At 33.8% G+C, this 18,973-nt stretch overlaps 2 protein-coding genes and 1 pseudogene across 3 annotated transcripts; 2 read left to right on the top strand and 1 right to left on the bottom strand.

Moving 5' to 3' along the window:
- Window positions 1-697: 697 nt before the first annotated feature.
- On the top strand, window positions 698-6,283 carry LOC137820620 (uncharacterized; annotated as a pseudogene).
- A 1,954-nt stretch (window positions 6,284-8,237) lies between these two features.
- On the top strand, window positions 8,238-11,361 carry LOC137820321 (uncharacterized). Of its 2 annotated transcripts, none has more exons than XM_068624350.1 (6): window positions 8,238-8,429; window positions 8,822-8,912; window positions 9,249-9,334; window positions 9,467-9,541; window positions 9,834-9,912; window positions 11,180-11,361. In XM_068624350.1, exons 2-6 carry the CDS (start codon window positions 8,832-8,834, stop codon window positions 11,270-11,272), a joined length of 414 nt encoding a protein of 137 aa, XP_068480451.1. In that variant the 5' UTR covers window positions 8,238-8,429; window positions 8,822-8,831; the 3' UTR covers window positions 11,273-11,361. The 2 variants fall into 2 exon arrangements, with proteins under 2 accessions (XP_068480451.1, XP_068480452.1); XM_068624351.1 differs by having other exon boundaries at window positions 8,260-8,429; window positions 9,467-9,527; window positions 9,826-9,912.
- A 1,942-nt stretch (window positions 11,362-13,303) lies between these two features.
- Window positions 13,304-17,803, bottom strand: LOC137820320 (CBS domain-containing protein CBSCBSPB3-like). The gene is made up of 13 exons (XM_068624349.1): window positions 17,294-17,803; window positions 17,078-17,210; window positions 15,833-16,003; window positions 15,637-15,715; window positions 15,418-15,531; window positions 15,179-15,245; window positions 14,925-15,030; window positions 14,790-14,848; window positions 14,398-14,504; window positions 14,194-14,321; window positions 14,000-14,082; window positions 13,818-13,907; window positions 13,304-13,709 (listed from the first exon to the last, which is right to left on the bottom strand). The coding sequence occupies exons 1-13, from the start codon at window positions 17,558-17,560 to the stop codon at window positions 13,536-13,538; spliced, it is 1,578 nt and encodes a 525-aa protein (XP_068480450.1). The 5' UTR covers window positions 17,561-17,803; the 3' UTR covers window positions 13,304-13,535.
- Between the last annotated feature and the right edge of the window lie 1,170 nt (window positions 17,804-18,973).

Genomic DNA, 18,973 nt, shown 5'->3' on the forward strand with positions numbered 1-18,973 from the left:
TATCGAAATAAATTATTCAATTGTACAGAAAATAATTTATAAATACAAGGGTAAATTTGTAAACTTATATTTTACACTTTTAAAAAAAATTTAAAAAAATCTTACAATAATTACATCACTCACAAACTCCTGTAAATTTTTCACACATCCACCCTAACATACCCCAATCCAAACAAACTCACTTTCTTCACACTTTCTTCCCACATTCTCACACATTCATTCCCTCAAATCCTCATGCATCCACTTCCCAATCCAAACACACACTAAAGTACACGAAGAAAAAGAAAAAATGAAGAAAACTTTTGATATGAGAAGACAACATTTTGGAGATAATTAATATTCAAGATATTTCCATAAGATTTCACTTGATGTTTAATATAGTTTTTATAATATTAATATAAATATTTTAAAATAATAAAATTTATAAGGAGCTAATGCTATTAAAAAACATTCTTACATTTTTATTTTAATTATGGAACATGGTCCCACCTAGTAGTTTTCCAAATAAAAAGAATCTGATGAAATGACGAAAACAACCGCACCATCATGTGTTGTCGGAGCCACAAACTCACGAGACCCACTAAACGACAAAAACAAAACTGGTGGCTACGACGCGAGAAGTATCTCCTTCAACTGTCACCAACAACATCGCTTAGCTTCCATGTCCATGTGTACTCAAACCACCCAATGGAACATTCATTTCCTTAGTCTCATGAGTCATGATCGCTTCCACCTCCAACATTGGAACTCACCCTTTGTGCTTTCTCTCCAAACCAGCCACACACACCACAATAGGGTTTCTGTCTCTCACCCTACACTCTCGAGGTATTGCTGTGGCACTTTCCTCCTCGTCAACTAGGACCACCCAGAAGCTCACGTGCCACTTCAACGGCAAAGATGGAAGCTTTGAGCAGCAAGAGGAAGAGGGTGAGCGTGAGGTGCTTTGTGAGGTCCAAGTGGTGTCGTGGAGGGAACGCAGAGTCAATGCCCAAATCACAGTCGATGCTGACACTGAATCCGTTTGGAATGCTCTCACTGATTATGAGCGTCTCGCTGATTTCATCCCAAATCTTGTATGGAGGTAATGCAAATGCTAATGCTTCTATTCGCATTCAAGTTAAAAAGGAAAAGTAAAGTGCTTTTACTTTGTATTGGTGATGATTAAGTTAAAGGTGCAGTTTCTAAGGCACTTTTCTTTCGTTAGTGGGAAAATTCCTTGTCCATACCCAGGAAGGATATGGTTAGAGCAAAGGGGATTCCAAAGGGCTATGTATTGGCATATTGAAGCTCGTGTTGTCTTGGATCTTCGGGAAGTCGTCAATTCAGTGAGTGTTTTTTAATGCATACACTATATGAAGTGGGCACTGTAGCTAACCACTAGCCTTACTTGATTGGAATGCAATTGAAACTTTAGGGTGCTTTTTATTTCTCTTTCCAAACTTTTTTTTTAAGTTTTCAAGGCTTGTGAAAGAGATTGTTGAGACAACTTGTAGATGATGGTACAAGACATAGAGAGCAGGAGAAGCTGAACATGATGAGAACCGAAGAGGAGGAGAAAGCATATTCTAGAATTTTTTTGTTTCTTTAGGTTTTAAAGCACTTAAGTAGATTGTGAATGAGAAATTGATTGTTGGGTAGTGTGGAATTGCTTTAGAAAACAATTTTTAAACCAGAAAGCGAGAAGATAATCAAAGATACTCTTAATCTTTCATACTCCAACCCATGTGTCTCATACAATTTGCTATATGAGCCTTATGCAAGATCATATGTAAAGAATAGTTTAGTTTCTATTAGCAGTGGCTGTGCTAGTTTAGTTGACAGATTAGTCAGTCAATAGGAGAAAGTTAGAGAAGTGAATAATTTGTTAAATTAATACTCCTATATTTGTTTTTTTTAATTCTTAGGAATGGGATCGAGAACTGCACTTTTCCATGGTTGATGGAGACTTTAAGAAGTTTGATGGCAAATGGTCCGTAAAATCTGGAACAAGGTATATAATCTATTTCATGAAGCCATTGTTTGCACAGCAGCTTTACATCAATCTAAAGATACCATGTCTATATATTTAGCATAATATGTCATATCAATCTTAAACTATGAAACTTAGGTTGATGAAGTTCTGATTTTGATTAATGAAAGACTTCATTTTAGTTAAACCTGCTTCAACTGTAAACAACCCACACACAAGAAAAGAACGAATGACAGCAGTCTCTGTGTGATATTATGATGTAGTAAGATACGGTATTTCTTACAAGTGATAAGAAGGCATTCACTGATTCAGCAAAGCAAAACAGATAGAAGAGAAAGTATTCCCCTGAGGGCCAAGAGAGGGAAGACAGATTACAAATTTCCCACACACCCCTACTCTTTTTTTTCTCCTCCTTATATAGTGACCTCATTCACCGCACAAAATGCTTCAAGATCTGATTGGCTTGTTTTGTGCGTTCACTTTTTTGGATACCCTGGTTGGGGCAATAATTATCTTGAATATATAACAACACAACAATATGTTGAGTGTGCTCTTCTTTTGTATGGCTCTCCAAAAAAGAGACTTGCTGCACAACATAGGGTCTTGGTTCTTGATGTCCATTTTAAGAAGGTAAACACAAAACCCAACCAGTTCCAAATCCAAAAATCACGTGGTTGCAGCTTAAGGGTAATAAACAATTGACTTTTGTGAAGCTACTGAAAGAAGGTGATTGGGAACTATAAGATAGTGCTAATCACATTTGGTATGAGATGTCTAAGAAGGTTAGAAAGGTTGCTCAAGTACTCTTAAGTAAATAAAATGGTTTTGGATTGAGATCAGAAATGTTGATGGTGAAATGAAAATGTATAAGGAAAGGTAAGAAGCAAAAGGTAGAACTGGTGCAATAACGTTGAAAATTAGGTAAATTACCACGAGGGCTGGAAATGAGAGAAGGAGAGCTGTGAGTGAGAGTGTGAGGCACGATCCAAAATTTTAGGAGAGTTTTTACGAGAACATGGGACAAAGATCAGTGAATGAAAGATAATAAACTTCCAAAAATAGGGTAAATAAATAAATCAAGAAGGAAACTTTGTTTATAGATAAAGATATCAAAGGAGATGGGAAGGCTATTTTATTAGCTTTTCAATGATAGGCACAGGTGGGAACAATAGATTGCATAAGTTTTAGTCCAGTGAAAGTTGGTGGAGGGAGGCCAAGCAGGAGTTTAGAAGAAATTATTAAAGACAAATATCTGAGTAATTGGTTTTTCATCAATTCCAATTAAATTACATGATCCATATAGCTGATTTTACCTATTGGTACAAGGCTATTGTTGTTGTCTTCGTCTTCTTTTGTACAAAGCAAAATGTGTCAATGTATACTTATATGTTAGAAAGAGAATGAAATAACTTGGCTAACTTTCCATATGCAATAATAATTCTACCTGCAAGACAATAAAGCTTTTCCAATTGCCATCCTAAATTATATCACTCATAGTAGTGTCTCAATTCTTGTGGGTTTTTATGGGATAAGTATCTTCATTTGTTAATAACATACGGGCTGTTCTTATTGAAATTAATCACATTGCTATATTACATTTATAGTTTACACCAATTCGGGTTTATGCAGGTCATCAACTGCTATTTTATCGTATGAAGTTAATGTGATACCAAGATTCAATTTCCCTGCTATTTTTTTGGAAAGGATTATCAGATCTGATCTTCCTGTGAACCTTCGAGCTTTGGCATACAGAGCTGAAAAGAATTTTATGGAATATCAGAAACTTCCAGTGTCAGAAAACCAGTTGCATAAAACTTATGTGGCAATTAACGGATCATCTGTTAAAAAGATAAATGGTACTTTGTGTGAAGGTGTTAAAAAGATAAATGGCGCTTTGTGTGAAAGTGATAAGTTGTCTCCTGCAGAGAACAAAAAAGAAATTGCCACCTCTGCTTCCAGTTCAGTACTCACATCTTCCAGTGAGGTGAGAAGCAACTGGGGTGTATTTGGAAAGGTTTGCAGGCTTGACAGACCTCGAATGGTGGATGAAGTTCATCTCCGCAGATTTGATGGACTTCTGGTAAATTATATGTACTAATTATTTTTAGTTGACCTGAATTCAGACAATTTCCTGTTTGTACGGAAATTGGTCATAATCAGTAATAAAGTGATTTTGATTTGAAGGAAAATGGAGGTGTTCATCGCTGTGTTGTTGCAAGCATAACAGTTAAAGCTCCTGTTCGCGAAGTCTGGAATATTCTAACTGCCTATGAGACTCTTACTGAGTATGCTACTTCCTGAGTTACGCTAGATTTATTGGAACATTGAATAAGAGATTTCCAGTTCTATTGTTTCATTCTTCTAACTTGATTCCACATAATATGTTGCAGGATAGTTCCAAATCTAGCAATCAGTAAGGTTGTATCACGAGATAACAATAAAGTCCGTGTTCTTCAGGTATGGGACAGTGTTAACGAAGTAAAGTCTTAAAAAGAGAACATCATATCTGTTTATATCCTGAATTGTTTCATAACAGCTAGTGTATTACCATCATTATCTGCAGTCGGTTAAACAAACTTGTATCCCTTAGCACAAACACTAGTATAAGAAGAGACATTATACTGCATTTTTATCTATAAATTATGTGATTTACTGGTTTAATCAACATGCAGGAAGGGTGTAAGGGCCTACTTTATATGGTGCTTCATGCTCGTGTTGTGTTGGAGTTGTGTGAATATTTAGAACAGGAAATCAGTTTTGAACAAGTTGAAGGGGACTTTGATTCCTTCCGGGGAAAATGGATTTTTGAGCAACTAGGAAATCATCACACGCTGCTAAAGTACTCTGTGGAGTCAAAAATGCGCAAGGATACTTTCCTTTCTGAAGCCATCATGGAGGAGGTTTGTCTGTTAATTTCTTCATCTATTTAATATCTATTTAATTTCAGATCGTTTTTTCAAACTTTCTTAGCTTATTTTCCGAAATTGAAATTGCAACATCCGTTAAGAAAACCTTTTGATAAACACTGCAAAGGAGCTCAGCTGACTAGAAACACTGCTAAATATGAGTGGAAGCGAGATACATTCCAACTGTCTTTTCATTCTTTTTTAATCTTCTGAAGGTAAATCTGTCCTAACTCTCCATTTGTACCCTGCAATGTTGTGATGTTTTTGCACAATGTCATTTCAGGTCATTTATGAAGATCTCCCATCAAACTTGTCTGCAATAAGAGACTATATTGAGAACAAGAATGCATCAAAATCTTCAGAATTTTGTGAGCAGAATACAAATTCAGGGCAACAAATTGTTTCATCAAGCTGTCAAAATGATGACAACACTGGTTCAGTCGAGGAAGTTCCTAGTTGCGATGCTCGAAGTTCATCTCAGCAAAGACCTAAAGTGCCAGGCTTACAGAGGAATATTGAAGTCCTAAAATCTGAACTCCTGCAATTCATTGCAGAACATGGACAGGAAGGATTCATGCCGATGAGGAAGCAACTTCGTTTGCATGGAAGAGTGGATATTGAGAAGGCTATAACTCGCATGGGTGGATTCAGAAAGATTGCAACCGTATTGAACCTTTCTTTGGCTTACAAACACCGCAAACCAAAGGGTTATTGGGACAATCTTGAAAATTTACAGGAAGAGGTAGGCTGCAAAAGTTCTTCCCTATCTAAAATACTTTCTTTTCCTTCTTCACTTTGTACCACTTAGCAGTCGTTTATCTTGCAGGAGAAATGCTGATGATTTCATAAATGCCTTAAATGAAATCTTCAGTGTGAGAAAATTGATACATAAATGGCATTATTGACATCTTGATCATAATAGACTTCATTTCTTGATGCAGATAAGTAGGTTTCAAAGGAGCTGGGGAATAGACCCTTCATTTATGCCCAGTAGAAAGTCATTTGAACGTGCAGGTAGGTTGAGATATTCTTTTTCTGAACTTTTATAGCTTTCTTTGAAGTCTATAAAACATGCAAAGATGAGTGTTACCAAAAGCAATGGCAGTGGAACAGTGACAATGATTATTGACTTGGTAGCAATGAAATTTGGCACAGGGCGGTATGATATTGCACGTGCACTGGAAAAGTGGGGTGGACTACAGGAGGTTTCTCGGCTTCTGTCACTGAAGGTAAGACAAAGGAGCAGACATGAGAACATTGGTAAGGATAAGAGGAGTGATCATGCAGATAGTGAGATGAAGACACCATGTATTTCTCAAGACACACAAAAGTGGCTTACAAAACTAAAACAGATGGACATAAATTGGTTTGAGTAAAAGAGGAAGAAGAGTATTGGTTTAAGTGTTTATACCTGTGTCAGTGTGTGCTTCTTCTAGTTATATAGTTCACTTCAATGGTTATTCCATTCCAACTTCACAGTATAATGGTTTGGGGAACCAAGATTTATAAAACAGTTGTGTTTTTCCAAAATGTTATAAGAATATACAATACAGAATATATTTACTATAAAATAAATTCTTCTACTAACACTGATAATAGTGAGAATAAAAAGAAAACTAACAGTTAAAGTCACAATCTTCAAGTAAATTTCTAGAACACATCATAGGCATTGACACTAATTGTTGTAGGTGATTCCTACTGTAATTTCTTTATCTTTTTTACAAAAGTCCACATCGCAAGACTTTGTCGAATGCCATACATCCATGATTGTAGAATTGAGGTTCGAATTGTGAATTTTTTTTTAAAATTTAATCGTTCAAATTTTATTATGAATAGTAAGATACATAATAAATAAAATCTTACTATTCATTCGATTTTAACTACCATGTATACAACTTTTAGGTGCAAAAAAATCTTCATTCTTTAATATTTTTGAATAACTGATAAATAAAATCAATGTTAATATTATTAATTATATGAAATAAAATTTATTTTCCAAAAATAGTAATGAAATATTATTATTATTACCAGGAAAGAATGACACTTCTTACCAATGTACTTTTTAAAAATAAATAAAAACAAAAGAATAGTCATTCACGTTAAATAATAAAACATGGATAATTATAATGTATGATAATTTATGATTATGAAAAAAAAATATCTTACAAAGATACAATATCACAAAATATATGTATTTTAGAATAACACATCTTATTCATCTATTCAGCACGAAAGAATGCAGTTCATACAATCTGAAAGTTTGTTCAAACATGTTAAAGATCTAAACGTTTGGCATTGCAGGCTCGATCATCCTTTAAAAAAGGTGCTAGAATGCTTGAGTAAAAACTATATTGATATACAATTTGATAAAACAATTGTTTGTACACCATGTCATTTAGCTAAACAACACAGATTGCCTTTTCCCTTGTGTAAGAGTGTTTGCAAAAGTCCTTTTGATCTTATTCACACAGACATCAGGAAACTTTTAGCATCCCTTCTATACATGGACACAAATGTTTTCTCATTATTGTAGACGATTACACTAGGTACACCTAGATTTACTTTATGAAAAGCAAGACAAAAACGAGAAGTTTACTAATTACTTTTATTTAAAATCAATTTGATAATCATAAAGATAATAAGAATCGATAATATCGAAGAATTTTGTTGGAAAGATCTTTATGTTACATATGATATTGTTCATCAAACTACTTGTGTGGAGATTCCCCAACAAAACTCCGTTGTTGAAACAAAGCACCAACACATTCTCAATTTCACTAGATCTCTCATGTTTCAATCAAAATTGCCTTATGTTGTTGCACATTCTATATATTTTATAAATAGACTTCCATCTCTCGTCATGATACTAACACATAGAGTGAAATTAGTTGTGATGAAAGTTTTCTTGAAAACATGTATGATCATGTACATTAAAGAGATGACATAATACACCTAAACAATAACAGAAATATTGAACAAGACAAAAAAAAAAAACAAGACACTATGAGAAATTAAGACACCATAAAGAAACGAGAAGATCCATACAGTTTTTTTTTAAAATAAAATAAAATGATTAGAAACTTAAATAGTTTTAAAAATAAAATTGATTTTTTAAAAATAAATAATCCTATAAAAAAAATTTAAGAGTGATTCAGCCACCTCTTGAGATTAAGTGGTTCAGCTTTTCTTAAAAGAGAAAAGAGAAATGATGAGAGTTTTATACTAAGAATGAATTTAAATATAAATATATATAATAAATCATAATTTTGTAATTAAATGATATACACAAATGTTAAAATAATAATATTGAAAACAAATGTTAAAATAATATTAAAGATTGTAATGTATAAAAATATTTCAATATATCATTACCTTCTTAAAATTGTGCTTCCTTCTCATAACTAAAAAGTTTATCATAGAAAATTGTCTTCTTCTCGGACCCTTCTTCACCCAAAGATCTTCTTCTCGTTCGTGACCCTACTTCTCCCAAAGAAACCCTCCTTCTCCGGTGAGCTCCCTCTTCTTCTCCGGTGAACTCCCTCTTCTCCAGTGAGGTAACTTTTTTTTCTGTGTTCATCACTTTTCTTCTTCTATGCGTTCTCCATTGTTCTTCTCTTCGATTTATTCTCTTCTCTTCTCCACTGCCGTTCATCGATTGATCGGAAATAACGAAACAGAATCGCGAATCTCACGATTCATTCGATTCATGTCACGATTCAAACCCCGATTCATCTTCCGATTTGAATCGGCAAAGCCATATTTTGATTCGAATTCTAACTACTATGCTGTCAGCTGCCACGTGACTATTACTAGTTGTCCCCATATTCCCCTCATTTGTCTTCTCTGTAATTGGCTTCATTACAATTTCGATTTTTTTTTTATGGTTATATTGAGCATAAGCATAATAATAATATATTTATATCCTCTCTGTATTTTGTGTGTGCAGGGTATTGATAATGGCAACCACGGCCTGTTTCATCATCGTTAGCAGAAATGACATTCCTATATATGAAGCTGAAGTTGGAGTAGCTGCTAAAGTGTGGTTTTCTTTATTTATTCTATATTTTAGCTTTTCTGATTTTCAAGCTTTTTGTTGATGTATGAAATTTATTTATATTGTTTAACATGTTGCTTGCTGCATATTGGTTCAGACTATTTAGGTGGATTGACCCATGATCACTCATGCATCACTTTAAGTTGTGTGATTTTCTTACGCTATTATTGTTTGCTTAATGTTTTGTATTTTTCACCTGATTAATTTAAATAGTTATCTGAATCTCGTGCATCAGCTTGTCTTATGTGGCTTTGAAAGAAGTTTATTCTTTTTCTTCACCAAATTTACATCATTTTTCAATTCCATGCTTTGGTGACAGAGAGAGGATGCTGCTCAGCTGCATCAATTTATCCTCCACGCTGCTCTGGATATTGTCCAGGACCTTGCATGGACTACTAGTGCTATGTGAGTTAATTTTTTGGTTGATACATAATTCTAGTTCAAATTTGAAACTTTTTACATCATGATCCTCTTTTGTGCTTCTTGTTCTACGTGTTCTTTTTCTCAACATCTTGTTCCTTAAACATTTCTACGCAGGTACTTGAAATCGGTAGACAGGTTTAATGAACTTGTGGTGTCCGTGTATGTTACAGCTGGTCATATCCTTTATATGTGCGGTTTATTTACAGTTGAGATAAAAAAAAGTTGTAGTGCCCTTCTTGTGTTGCTCACCTTTTTTTGTTTAATCTTGTTTTATCCAAATAAACGAAGTACTGAGTACCCACCTTTAAGGACCATTCAGTTTAGTTTGCTTTAATTGTATAGTTTTGCCATTGTCCTTGTTCTCCTTCTGTCATTTGAAGGGAAACAAAATGAAAAAGCCAAGAGTGGAGAATTCTTAAAAGCTTATAAACATTCTTCCTCCATTTGTGTGAGATTTTCCTTGACTTATCATACATACCAGATTGATGTTGCTACATGACTCTCGTAATGATGACGGCATTAAAAGTTTCTTCCAAGATGTGCACGAGCTTTACATAAAGGTGATATGTTTTTTCCTTGATTACCCTAATAACATATTTCATATTTATCACTGCCTTTGTTAGTCTCATATGTGGCCTTTTCTTATTCTACAACATGCTTGTCTTGAAATGGGATTTATGAGAAAGTTAGTGTTTATCGGTACCTTGAAGGATGCTTCGCTAACTATACAAAGTATCTTTAGCTGTTGGAATGAAAAAACCTGGTCTTATCAAAATATTGAATTAGTCACATTCTAAATTTTCCTCTTAAGAAGTGAACTTTAAACCTAACTCAACTTTACAAAACTAGTTTGTAATGTGAGATTTGCACTCGTTCATATACTATACAAAGTATCTTTAGCTGTTAGAATGAAAAAAAAAAACCTGGTCTTATCAAAATATTGAATTAGTCACATTCTACATTTTACTCTTAAGAAGTGAATTTTAGACTTAACTCAATCTTACAAAGCTAGTCTGTAAGGTGAAGTTTGCACTTGGTCATATACTATGAATTGACTTTATCTCTAGTCAATGTGAAATTTCTAATACATCTTAGGTCAAAACCAGTCAAGTTGTGTATGTGACTATATATTTATGGGTGATCCAATAGTGGTTCGTTAGCGAGTGACACAATAGGCCCAACAAACTTTTGGTAGGATAGGTTCTAAATGATTTTGCTACCATCTTAAGAAGTTAATTTTAAGCTTAACTAAACCTTACAAAACTAGCTTGTAAGATGAGATTTGCATCCATCCATATAGTATGAAAGCTTGTAAGATGAGATTTGCATCCATCCATATAGTATGAATTGACTTTATATTTAGTCGCTATAGGATCTCCAATATTTTCTCCTAATTACCAGTTCAATGTTTCATTATAATAGGAATGCTAAATTACCTAACTTGGTACATAACATCTAGAATGACAGAAAAACTGAAATTTTAAAGTTTTATAGAAGCCTTACAATATTCCATCCTTACTAATTGTTGGAGAACAATATTCTTCATGTATCAATATGCAGAATACAAAATAAGTCCCCAAAGGTTACTTTACGGTAGTTAGAGTTTCAGAGTTTCAACTACTACTTTTTGTTCTGCGCAAAAGGATAAGATTGGGAACACTCCTATCAGTAAAAGAAGTTGAAATTGTTAATTGCCCTCTTAATTTGATTGTGAAAATAAGTGCAAATTCATATGTTAAATCTGTTTGTAAACTTCATTTCATGGATTATGGATTGTTGAAGTGATAAGAGATGAAGTAACTTTATTGTATTTTTGGGAAATTGCAGACTCTCCTCAATCCCCTGTACTTGCCTGGCTCCCGGATCACGTCATCACATTTTGATACTAAAGTCCGAGCTCTTGCACGAAAGTATTTGTAGAAATTGCTAATGTTTCTGTGGTCGTTCATATAGCTATGTTGTTTGATTCTTATCTAGTTCGTTCTTGATTAGATTTGAAAAGCAGTCTCTCTTTAACCTTTTATCCATGATTTGGCAGCAAGGGTAAGTTTGCTGTTGTCTATAGTGTACGTTAGTCAATGAAGGCTATTCTTGACAAACTATTCTATATTTCGATTGCTAGTGGCTTCATTTGTAATACACATTAATCTTGTACTTAATGCTCAACTATTTAATTTTATGGAGTAAAAAAGATTTTTTTATTCTTTTATGCTTTATTATTAAAGTGATTTTCTAAATTATTCCTACCGAATTACATGTCCTGAAACGATTTTCTTTTTGAATAATTCGTTATATTTTCAAAATGTTATCACTATTAACCTCGTAAAGGACTCAGTTTGTATTATTGAACAATAAATGTATTTAAAATCTGATTTTTCTTTTTGAAAGTTGAATTCGATAATAAAATTCTTATTAGGACTTGGTGACATTTGATTTTTCTATATTTATTACGTTTTTTTCTCATCAATCGGGTAAGGACATAGGGACAGAAAGCAAGGAAGCTGCCGGAAAACAGGGTATGATTTGGATATGCTTGTGCTGTGCAACAGAAAAAGGGACTTTCCCTTGATTTACTTAACTAACATGATAAGAACTCCAAATGCACTTGTTTATGTTGGTTTTCAAAGTTGAGCAGATTATAATCAGAGAAAAATGAATTCTTATAAAAATTGTATAGTTGTTCATACAAGTACCTCCTATAATATATGTGTGTATATATATATATATATATGTATATATATAAAAGAACAATTAGCTTCTAATATCTACTCCCATATAGCATCAGCACGCATGAACGAAGTGTAGAAGGACAATGTCTCCAAGTTGCCCTGTCATTTTAGTTCCAGTTTGTATCAGTAAAAATCATTGCATTTCTTGTCTTCCAAATGATCCAGCAAGCCACCGTATGATAATGCCATCTGAAGTTTTTATATTTGTTGACAACTCCAGTTCTGCTCAGTAGAAATCCTGATCTCTGTCCAACTCCAGTTGTTGCCATACTTGATTTGAATCAGCACAATGACGTTGAAGACGCAACATAGTTTAGTCTTCATTACTACACGTGTCACACAAAGGGTTAGGGGATAAATGTCAACCAACTCGAAACCTGCTACAATGGAAAGTAAGCTGGAGAAAGTGTAACACAACTGAGCATTGATCTGAAGGGAAAATAACCTTCTTTCATTTTCATCGATAATAAGACTCTCAAGTTCGCTCTTCACTACTTCTGAAACAACCGTGGCCAATCTTTCAAAATGTTGGATGCCTTCGTGATACATCTCTTTTATATATATGAATCCCAAAATAGGTCATGCAGAGAATCAGAGTCTAAAACTACGAAAACTGGTCAAAATCTGGTGGAATCGGTTTACTTGAGATAAAAAAAAAACTATTAATTCATGTAGTTTTAACCAAAAAATGTGATAATAGCTAATTATGATTATATTTATTTAGTTTCTATTCGTTGCTAATAGAAATTATTATTCTGTTTACGTTTACTGTAATTTCATGTTAATTTAAAAAATTATATTTCAAGAGTTATATGCTTCAAAGTTGAAATAACATTATTTAATCATTATCAATTTAACCACACTCAAACTATTAACAGACCATAAAATGGCTCACTTCTATTATTTTACTTTTATTAATTTTTATTTTTAACAATACAGAAAGTTGCAGGTGCTTTTGAAGCTCTAGTTAGTGTCAAATCAAGCACTACTAAGAAAACAGTTAAAGTGATTTTTATCCAGTTCACTAGCTAGGTTAGATGTTCTATATTCTAGCAAAACATATATATGATCTGAACATTGTTTCCAGTTCAAAAACATAAACCGTTTCCTGGTTCAATTGGCTTGACCTTGAGGGTGATCTAAAGCTGATAAGAGAATCACAATTGCTGGAAGCAAAGCTAGTTTTTTTAGGGTTAGAGGGATGGGTGATGAAAAGTTGATGTATAAAGAATTACAAGTAGCTTAATAGAGAAGAATGTAACACTTAGAATTACGACTACACCGTAAGTTATAAATAATACATCAATGACCCAAACAGAAAAAGATAAGAGGTGATTAGAAACCTCCACATCATATACACCTAATCCGTGTCCATAATTTCCTTTGTCAACGAGTATACTCTGGAAATCATTAGAATAAGATTATAGCAGTTTGCTTTCAAGCTAGTAAATATATTACTGTTTAGAGCGCTTTAAGTACACCAATACGCTAATGCTCGTAAGAATAACAACACCCGCAAAAATACCAGAACGGAGAGACAATGTACTGGATTTCTGTATACTGGCTGTACCAGATGATACCTCTGTTGGTTTGGTCGAATTGGCAAACTGCAAATCCAATTTTAAAGCCTGAAATAAAAAGATGCTTAGTGTAAGCATGCATCAAAGACATTAGAACAGATCCATGGAAAGGCCACATTGTCACATGAAAAGACTAAAAAAAGAAGACAACTTCACCTTCAGTCCTGCAGACCTAGCATAGCTGACAGCAGCCACAAGATCGTTATCAGTCTCGAGAATAATTTCATCATCTTCATCGTCCTTATACTAGAAGAGAAGCAAAACCCGACATCATATCATAATATATACATTTAGTACGACCAAAAGGCAGACTAAACTAATTTAGAATAAAAACATACCAGAATTTTAGGGCGTTCTCCTTCATTAAAATCACCAATTATTTGCATGACAGCAGATTGAAGCTCGTCTAGATGTTCAGCACCTATAAAAAAGACAACAGCAAATACTTACAACTTCTAAAAATAATAAATCCAGGCTTATGCAGATCAGTAAATTTAAGTTCATGCAAAGCTTTCCCCAAGATGTCACTTACAGTAGAATCGATGCACATGGCCATTGAGATCCTCAAATTTAAAAGCAAATGGATTTCCAAAACCTACAGAGTGATATGTAGACTTTGTGGTATCTGCCCCGTCCAAAGTCATCAGTCCAGAGGCTTCACTGCAATCAGACATATATGCTTATTTACAGAACAAAACAACATATATTGAAAACAGAACAGATATCACCAAGGTACCTATGGCTGTCAAAATCTTCAGGCGGCTCTAGAGCAAAAGCTGAGTCCCAAAATTTTTGCATAACAGTGTTTGCCGCATCATTAGAAGCTCCAGGACTACTTTCAACCTACAAAGTACACAACTTAGAAACAGGGCACTATCATCCGTTTAATAGTACCAAATGTTAGTAATGTACATACTTCTTATTCTTAATTCATAATAATTGTACGTAATTTTTTGTGTAATATTAATAATGGCCCAATTGTTATAAAAATCATTATCATGCACCATCAGTTATCACCTGAAACAGAGTCACACGACACACTGGATAACCTGAATATTTGTCTTTACAATATCCATTAAAAAAACTTCGTTTATCATGTATTTTATGAGACTCAAACATGAAATTTACCAGCGAAATCGCAGCATGAGTTATCTGCAACACATCCAAACAAGCAATAACAGTTCCATCTGCAAGTGCAAAATAAATAATACTTAGCACAATTACGTAAGGAAGTACGTAGGCAATTAAGAAGGCAAAGCTAACCTTTGTCCACCACAGGAAGATGTAAGTACTTCCCATTATGCATCATAGTCAGTGCCTCAAGAATTGTGGTCTCCGAAGATGCATATTCTGGGTTTGGAGTCATGACCTAACAAAAAATAAGTAATAAAGTGAAGAATAAAGAAGAAAATCAAATTAGTTCAGGATACCTAGCAAATATAGCAGGCAAATGACACCACATCTCAGAATAAACCACTTTCCAGTATAGTTACTTCAGAAAATAAAATCATAACAACCTTTTCCACAAGAGTCACATCAGGAGAAAGATTTTGAGCCATGACCCGCATAAGGATGTCTTTCGAACTGCAGAACAGATTCACAGGACAATATATTGTGCATAAAATAAAAATTTCCGATGTCCATTTCATAAATATCAATCAAGGACATTTGCTTTTATAAAAAGCATGCAGGTATGAATGTCATTTGCTATTATGTTCTAAGAGAAGAGACTAAAGCCTCAGGAAAAAGATTTTACGTAAGTATCCCCTGAATCTTATTTTCCATTACAATCACAGCTGAATTTACTTGCAACTCCCGCATCCTTTTTGCTGCTACATAGACAGGATCTGATACTGATGCAATAGCAACCCTAGAAACACATAAAGCTACAGAATGTTGTAAAACTATCATATCTGATTATAAAAGAGTCACTTGGAAACATGTAAAAGAACAAGAAAATGTTATGTGAAATTACTTTGTATTTTCACCAACTATAGTTGTCAGGGAAGGTTTGAACACGCGCTCCCTCAATGTTTCAATAAAAGTATTTGTAACTGAAAAAAACATTGACAATTGAAACAAAAAATTAGCATCATTAAAACATGAAGATAATACATGGAAAATTAGCATCATAAATAAGAATGTATGTAAAAGTAAAACTGTTAACCAACCAGGTAGATGACTAGGCTGTCGGAGTTCCACTCCCTCAACTGCTGCAGCAATAGCACTCCCCTGTTCAGTAGCTCTTTCCACCCTAGATATGGCATCGTAAAGACATTTGGTGATATCCAGCATGGCAATGACTTCACCATTTTCCACAACTGGGAGGTGTCTGAATTTACCTATTAGTAAAAAAGTCAAATTATATTTCTCACTTAATCAAATACTTTCTAGCCAGATTATGAGTCCATTAAACAATATACATATACACAGAGAGAATCTATTAAAATTACTTGCCTGATTCTAGCATAATCAACTAGTTAAAGAAGAAGAAAACGTAAAGGGCAAAAATAAAATAAAACAAAAACAGAGCGACAAAAACTCTACAAAGGACAACACAAGGTGACCAGGATTGAAAGACAACAAAGTTGAAGCCATTCAGCGCCAAAGAAATATTGAGGAATCACTTAAGGACAAACAAACAAAAAATGAAACAATTAGTAAAAGCAGTGTTGGGTACTTTTGCTGAGAATCAATCTTAAAATATCTTAACACTATCTTTTAAATTAATTATTTTTTCACAAAATCAACCTGACGTTTAACTCAATGAGTAAATGAAGAAATACATTAATCACAAGTGTTTCATTAACGTTGCGAATAATACAAAAAAAAAGAAAAAAGAAAACTTAAATGCAATATTTATGATACTCTGTTAACACTGTTCTCCGCTTCACTTCTGCAATAAGCATTAAGATTTAATGAAATTATTATTATACAGATTACTCTAAATCTAATAAGATAACAGTACCTGTCATAACTAAATGTTGCCTTAACAATGAATTTAAGAAATGGTTAATACTATAAATTAAATTAATAATTTTCTTAATCTTCCAGAATTACTTAATTGTTCTCATAAAAAAAATTGGAGGCAGTAGTAAAAGGCAATAAAGTTATGACCCAACACTAACATACGTCATGTGATGTACTTTTTCCATATCTAGCTCTGAAAGTGCTTCCTCCAAATTCAATTAACTTAAATGGACCAGACATGTTTATAACCACAGGGCTCCACAAGCTGCAATTATGTAACGTAGAAAAAAACAACTAATATCCCTTAACTAACATAACTTCCGACAACGATCATCCTCTGCGAAGAAAAAAAAAAGCGCAGAATGCAATTCGAAAATCTGTGAAAAAAATGCATCAATTATTTAACTAGAAATTCGAGATTGCAAGAGAAGATTTACGAAGCTAACCCTGGATCATCTTCTGAAGCGCTTCAATGGCGAGGGTATCCGACGTCACGAAGACGGGATTCCGCGTCATGACCTTGGACACCGCGGTCTCCTCCGGTTTCATCCCCTCGGCGACGACTCTCATAGCGACGTCCTGAAAACGACACGCAGAACCGTGAACAACGGCAAACGACATTTAATGGAAAAAAAAAAACCGGCGTGAAATTGCACGGTGACCTTGTCAGTTAGAATTCCGGAAAGCAGAGCATTGGAATCGGTGAGCAAAACGGCGTCGATGCGGCGAGTGGCCATGCGTCTGCAGGCTTCGGAGACGGTGGTTCCGTCGGGGATGGTGAGGGCTTTGGACAAGCGAAGCTTCTTAACGGTCCTTTCTCCGTCGTCATCCGGAGTGGAGATTCCGTTACGAGCGGGGAGGGACATGGACTTTCTGTGAATGTTAGTAGGGCGTTTGGTCTTCCTGGAGGAATGGTTAGGGGTTGTCATGGTGTATGGTGTGTGGTGGTGTGGTGTTCGTATGAATCAGATTTGGCGCTTATTTTTGTGTTTTTATGAACCTTTTTCAATCTTTATCACATCACAGAGGTTAGGGTTCTGTGGGCCCTCTCTCTTCCCTCATCTCCAGTTTAAGATAATTTTTATTTTCTTTCTTTTCTTTTTTCCCACCACTCACACCTTCTTATTCTTTTCTCCTTTTTATAAGCCAATCATTTTAATCTCCTATATTATACAATTTTAATCACCATTGCAACCTCTTAAATATCACTCTTTTAAACACAAAATATAAACTATAATACGCTCTTCGAAATTCCATGGAGGCATTTCAGACAAAAACTTCTTTTGCCTTCGAGGAAGGGACAAGGAACATATAATTTATACATTGCAGCATCAAATATTAATTACATGCATTCATTTCCAAATATTGATACATATCGTACACCATATTAAAATCTATTCAGTTTTTAATTATAGGATTAATACTTTCATCACATATGAATGGAAACTATACACTTCTTAAATTACAATAATAATTATTTTCATCCCATGTTGATGACAACTCAATATGGAATAACATCAATGGAGGTTTAAATTTTTGTTAAGGATGATTAACTCTATTATTGAAAATTAATAGTATTTTAATATTTATATTTTAAATTTTTATAGGATAAATAATTATTTTTTATTTCGTTTAAAATTCCATTCCACCCAACTTATATTTTCCATTTTTTTAAGTTTAAAAAATATTTAGATCATGTAGTGTTTTTAGATTAAATTCTTAAGGAGTTTGCATGAAGATTCTTGTCTACCCATCACAGTGAAGTTTTAGGTAAATGAATCTATTCCTATTAAAAGTTTTAGGTAAATGAATCTATTCCTATTAAAAGTTTTAGGTAAATGAATCTATTCCTATTAAAGGTAATTGCATTTGTATGGTTCTTGTGGGATGTAGTGCTTTATAGGGGTGTGAGATACTTTGGAATGATATAATGACATGGTTGGTGTTACTAAGCGTGTTACTTCATTAACTAAATGAAAATATCATAACTCAAATGATGGTTTGGTCACATAAATTAAAATATCAAATGGTAAAAAGCTAAATATAGTGGATAAGTTTGTGTATAAAATATCCTGGGCTAAGATAAATGTTAATCTATGATGGAGCATACTTGATACAAATGTGAGTCTTTTGGAAGGTATCTTGTGGCAGTTATATTGTACATTGAGATGTGACTAAGGATAATATTTCAACTCAAGTTATTAATCATGAGTGTTGTTAAGGGAAATCTTTATCTTATTGACAATGCAATTATGTAATTCACAAATTGTGTTGTGCAATATATATGGTGTATAATAATATATACATGTAATTAATCCATTAGTTATGTGTGTTAATGGACA

The sequence above is a fragment of the Phaseolus vulgaris genome, chromosome 9, assembly GCF_000499845.2.
Source record: "Phaseolus vulgaris cultivar G19833 chromosome 9, P. vulgaris v2.0, whole genome shotgun sequence".
In the NCBI taxonomy this organism is placed as follows: Eukaryota; Viridiplantae; Streptophyta; class Magnoliopsida; order Fabales; family Fabaceae; genus Phaseolus; species Phaseolus vulgaris.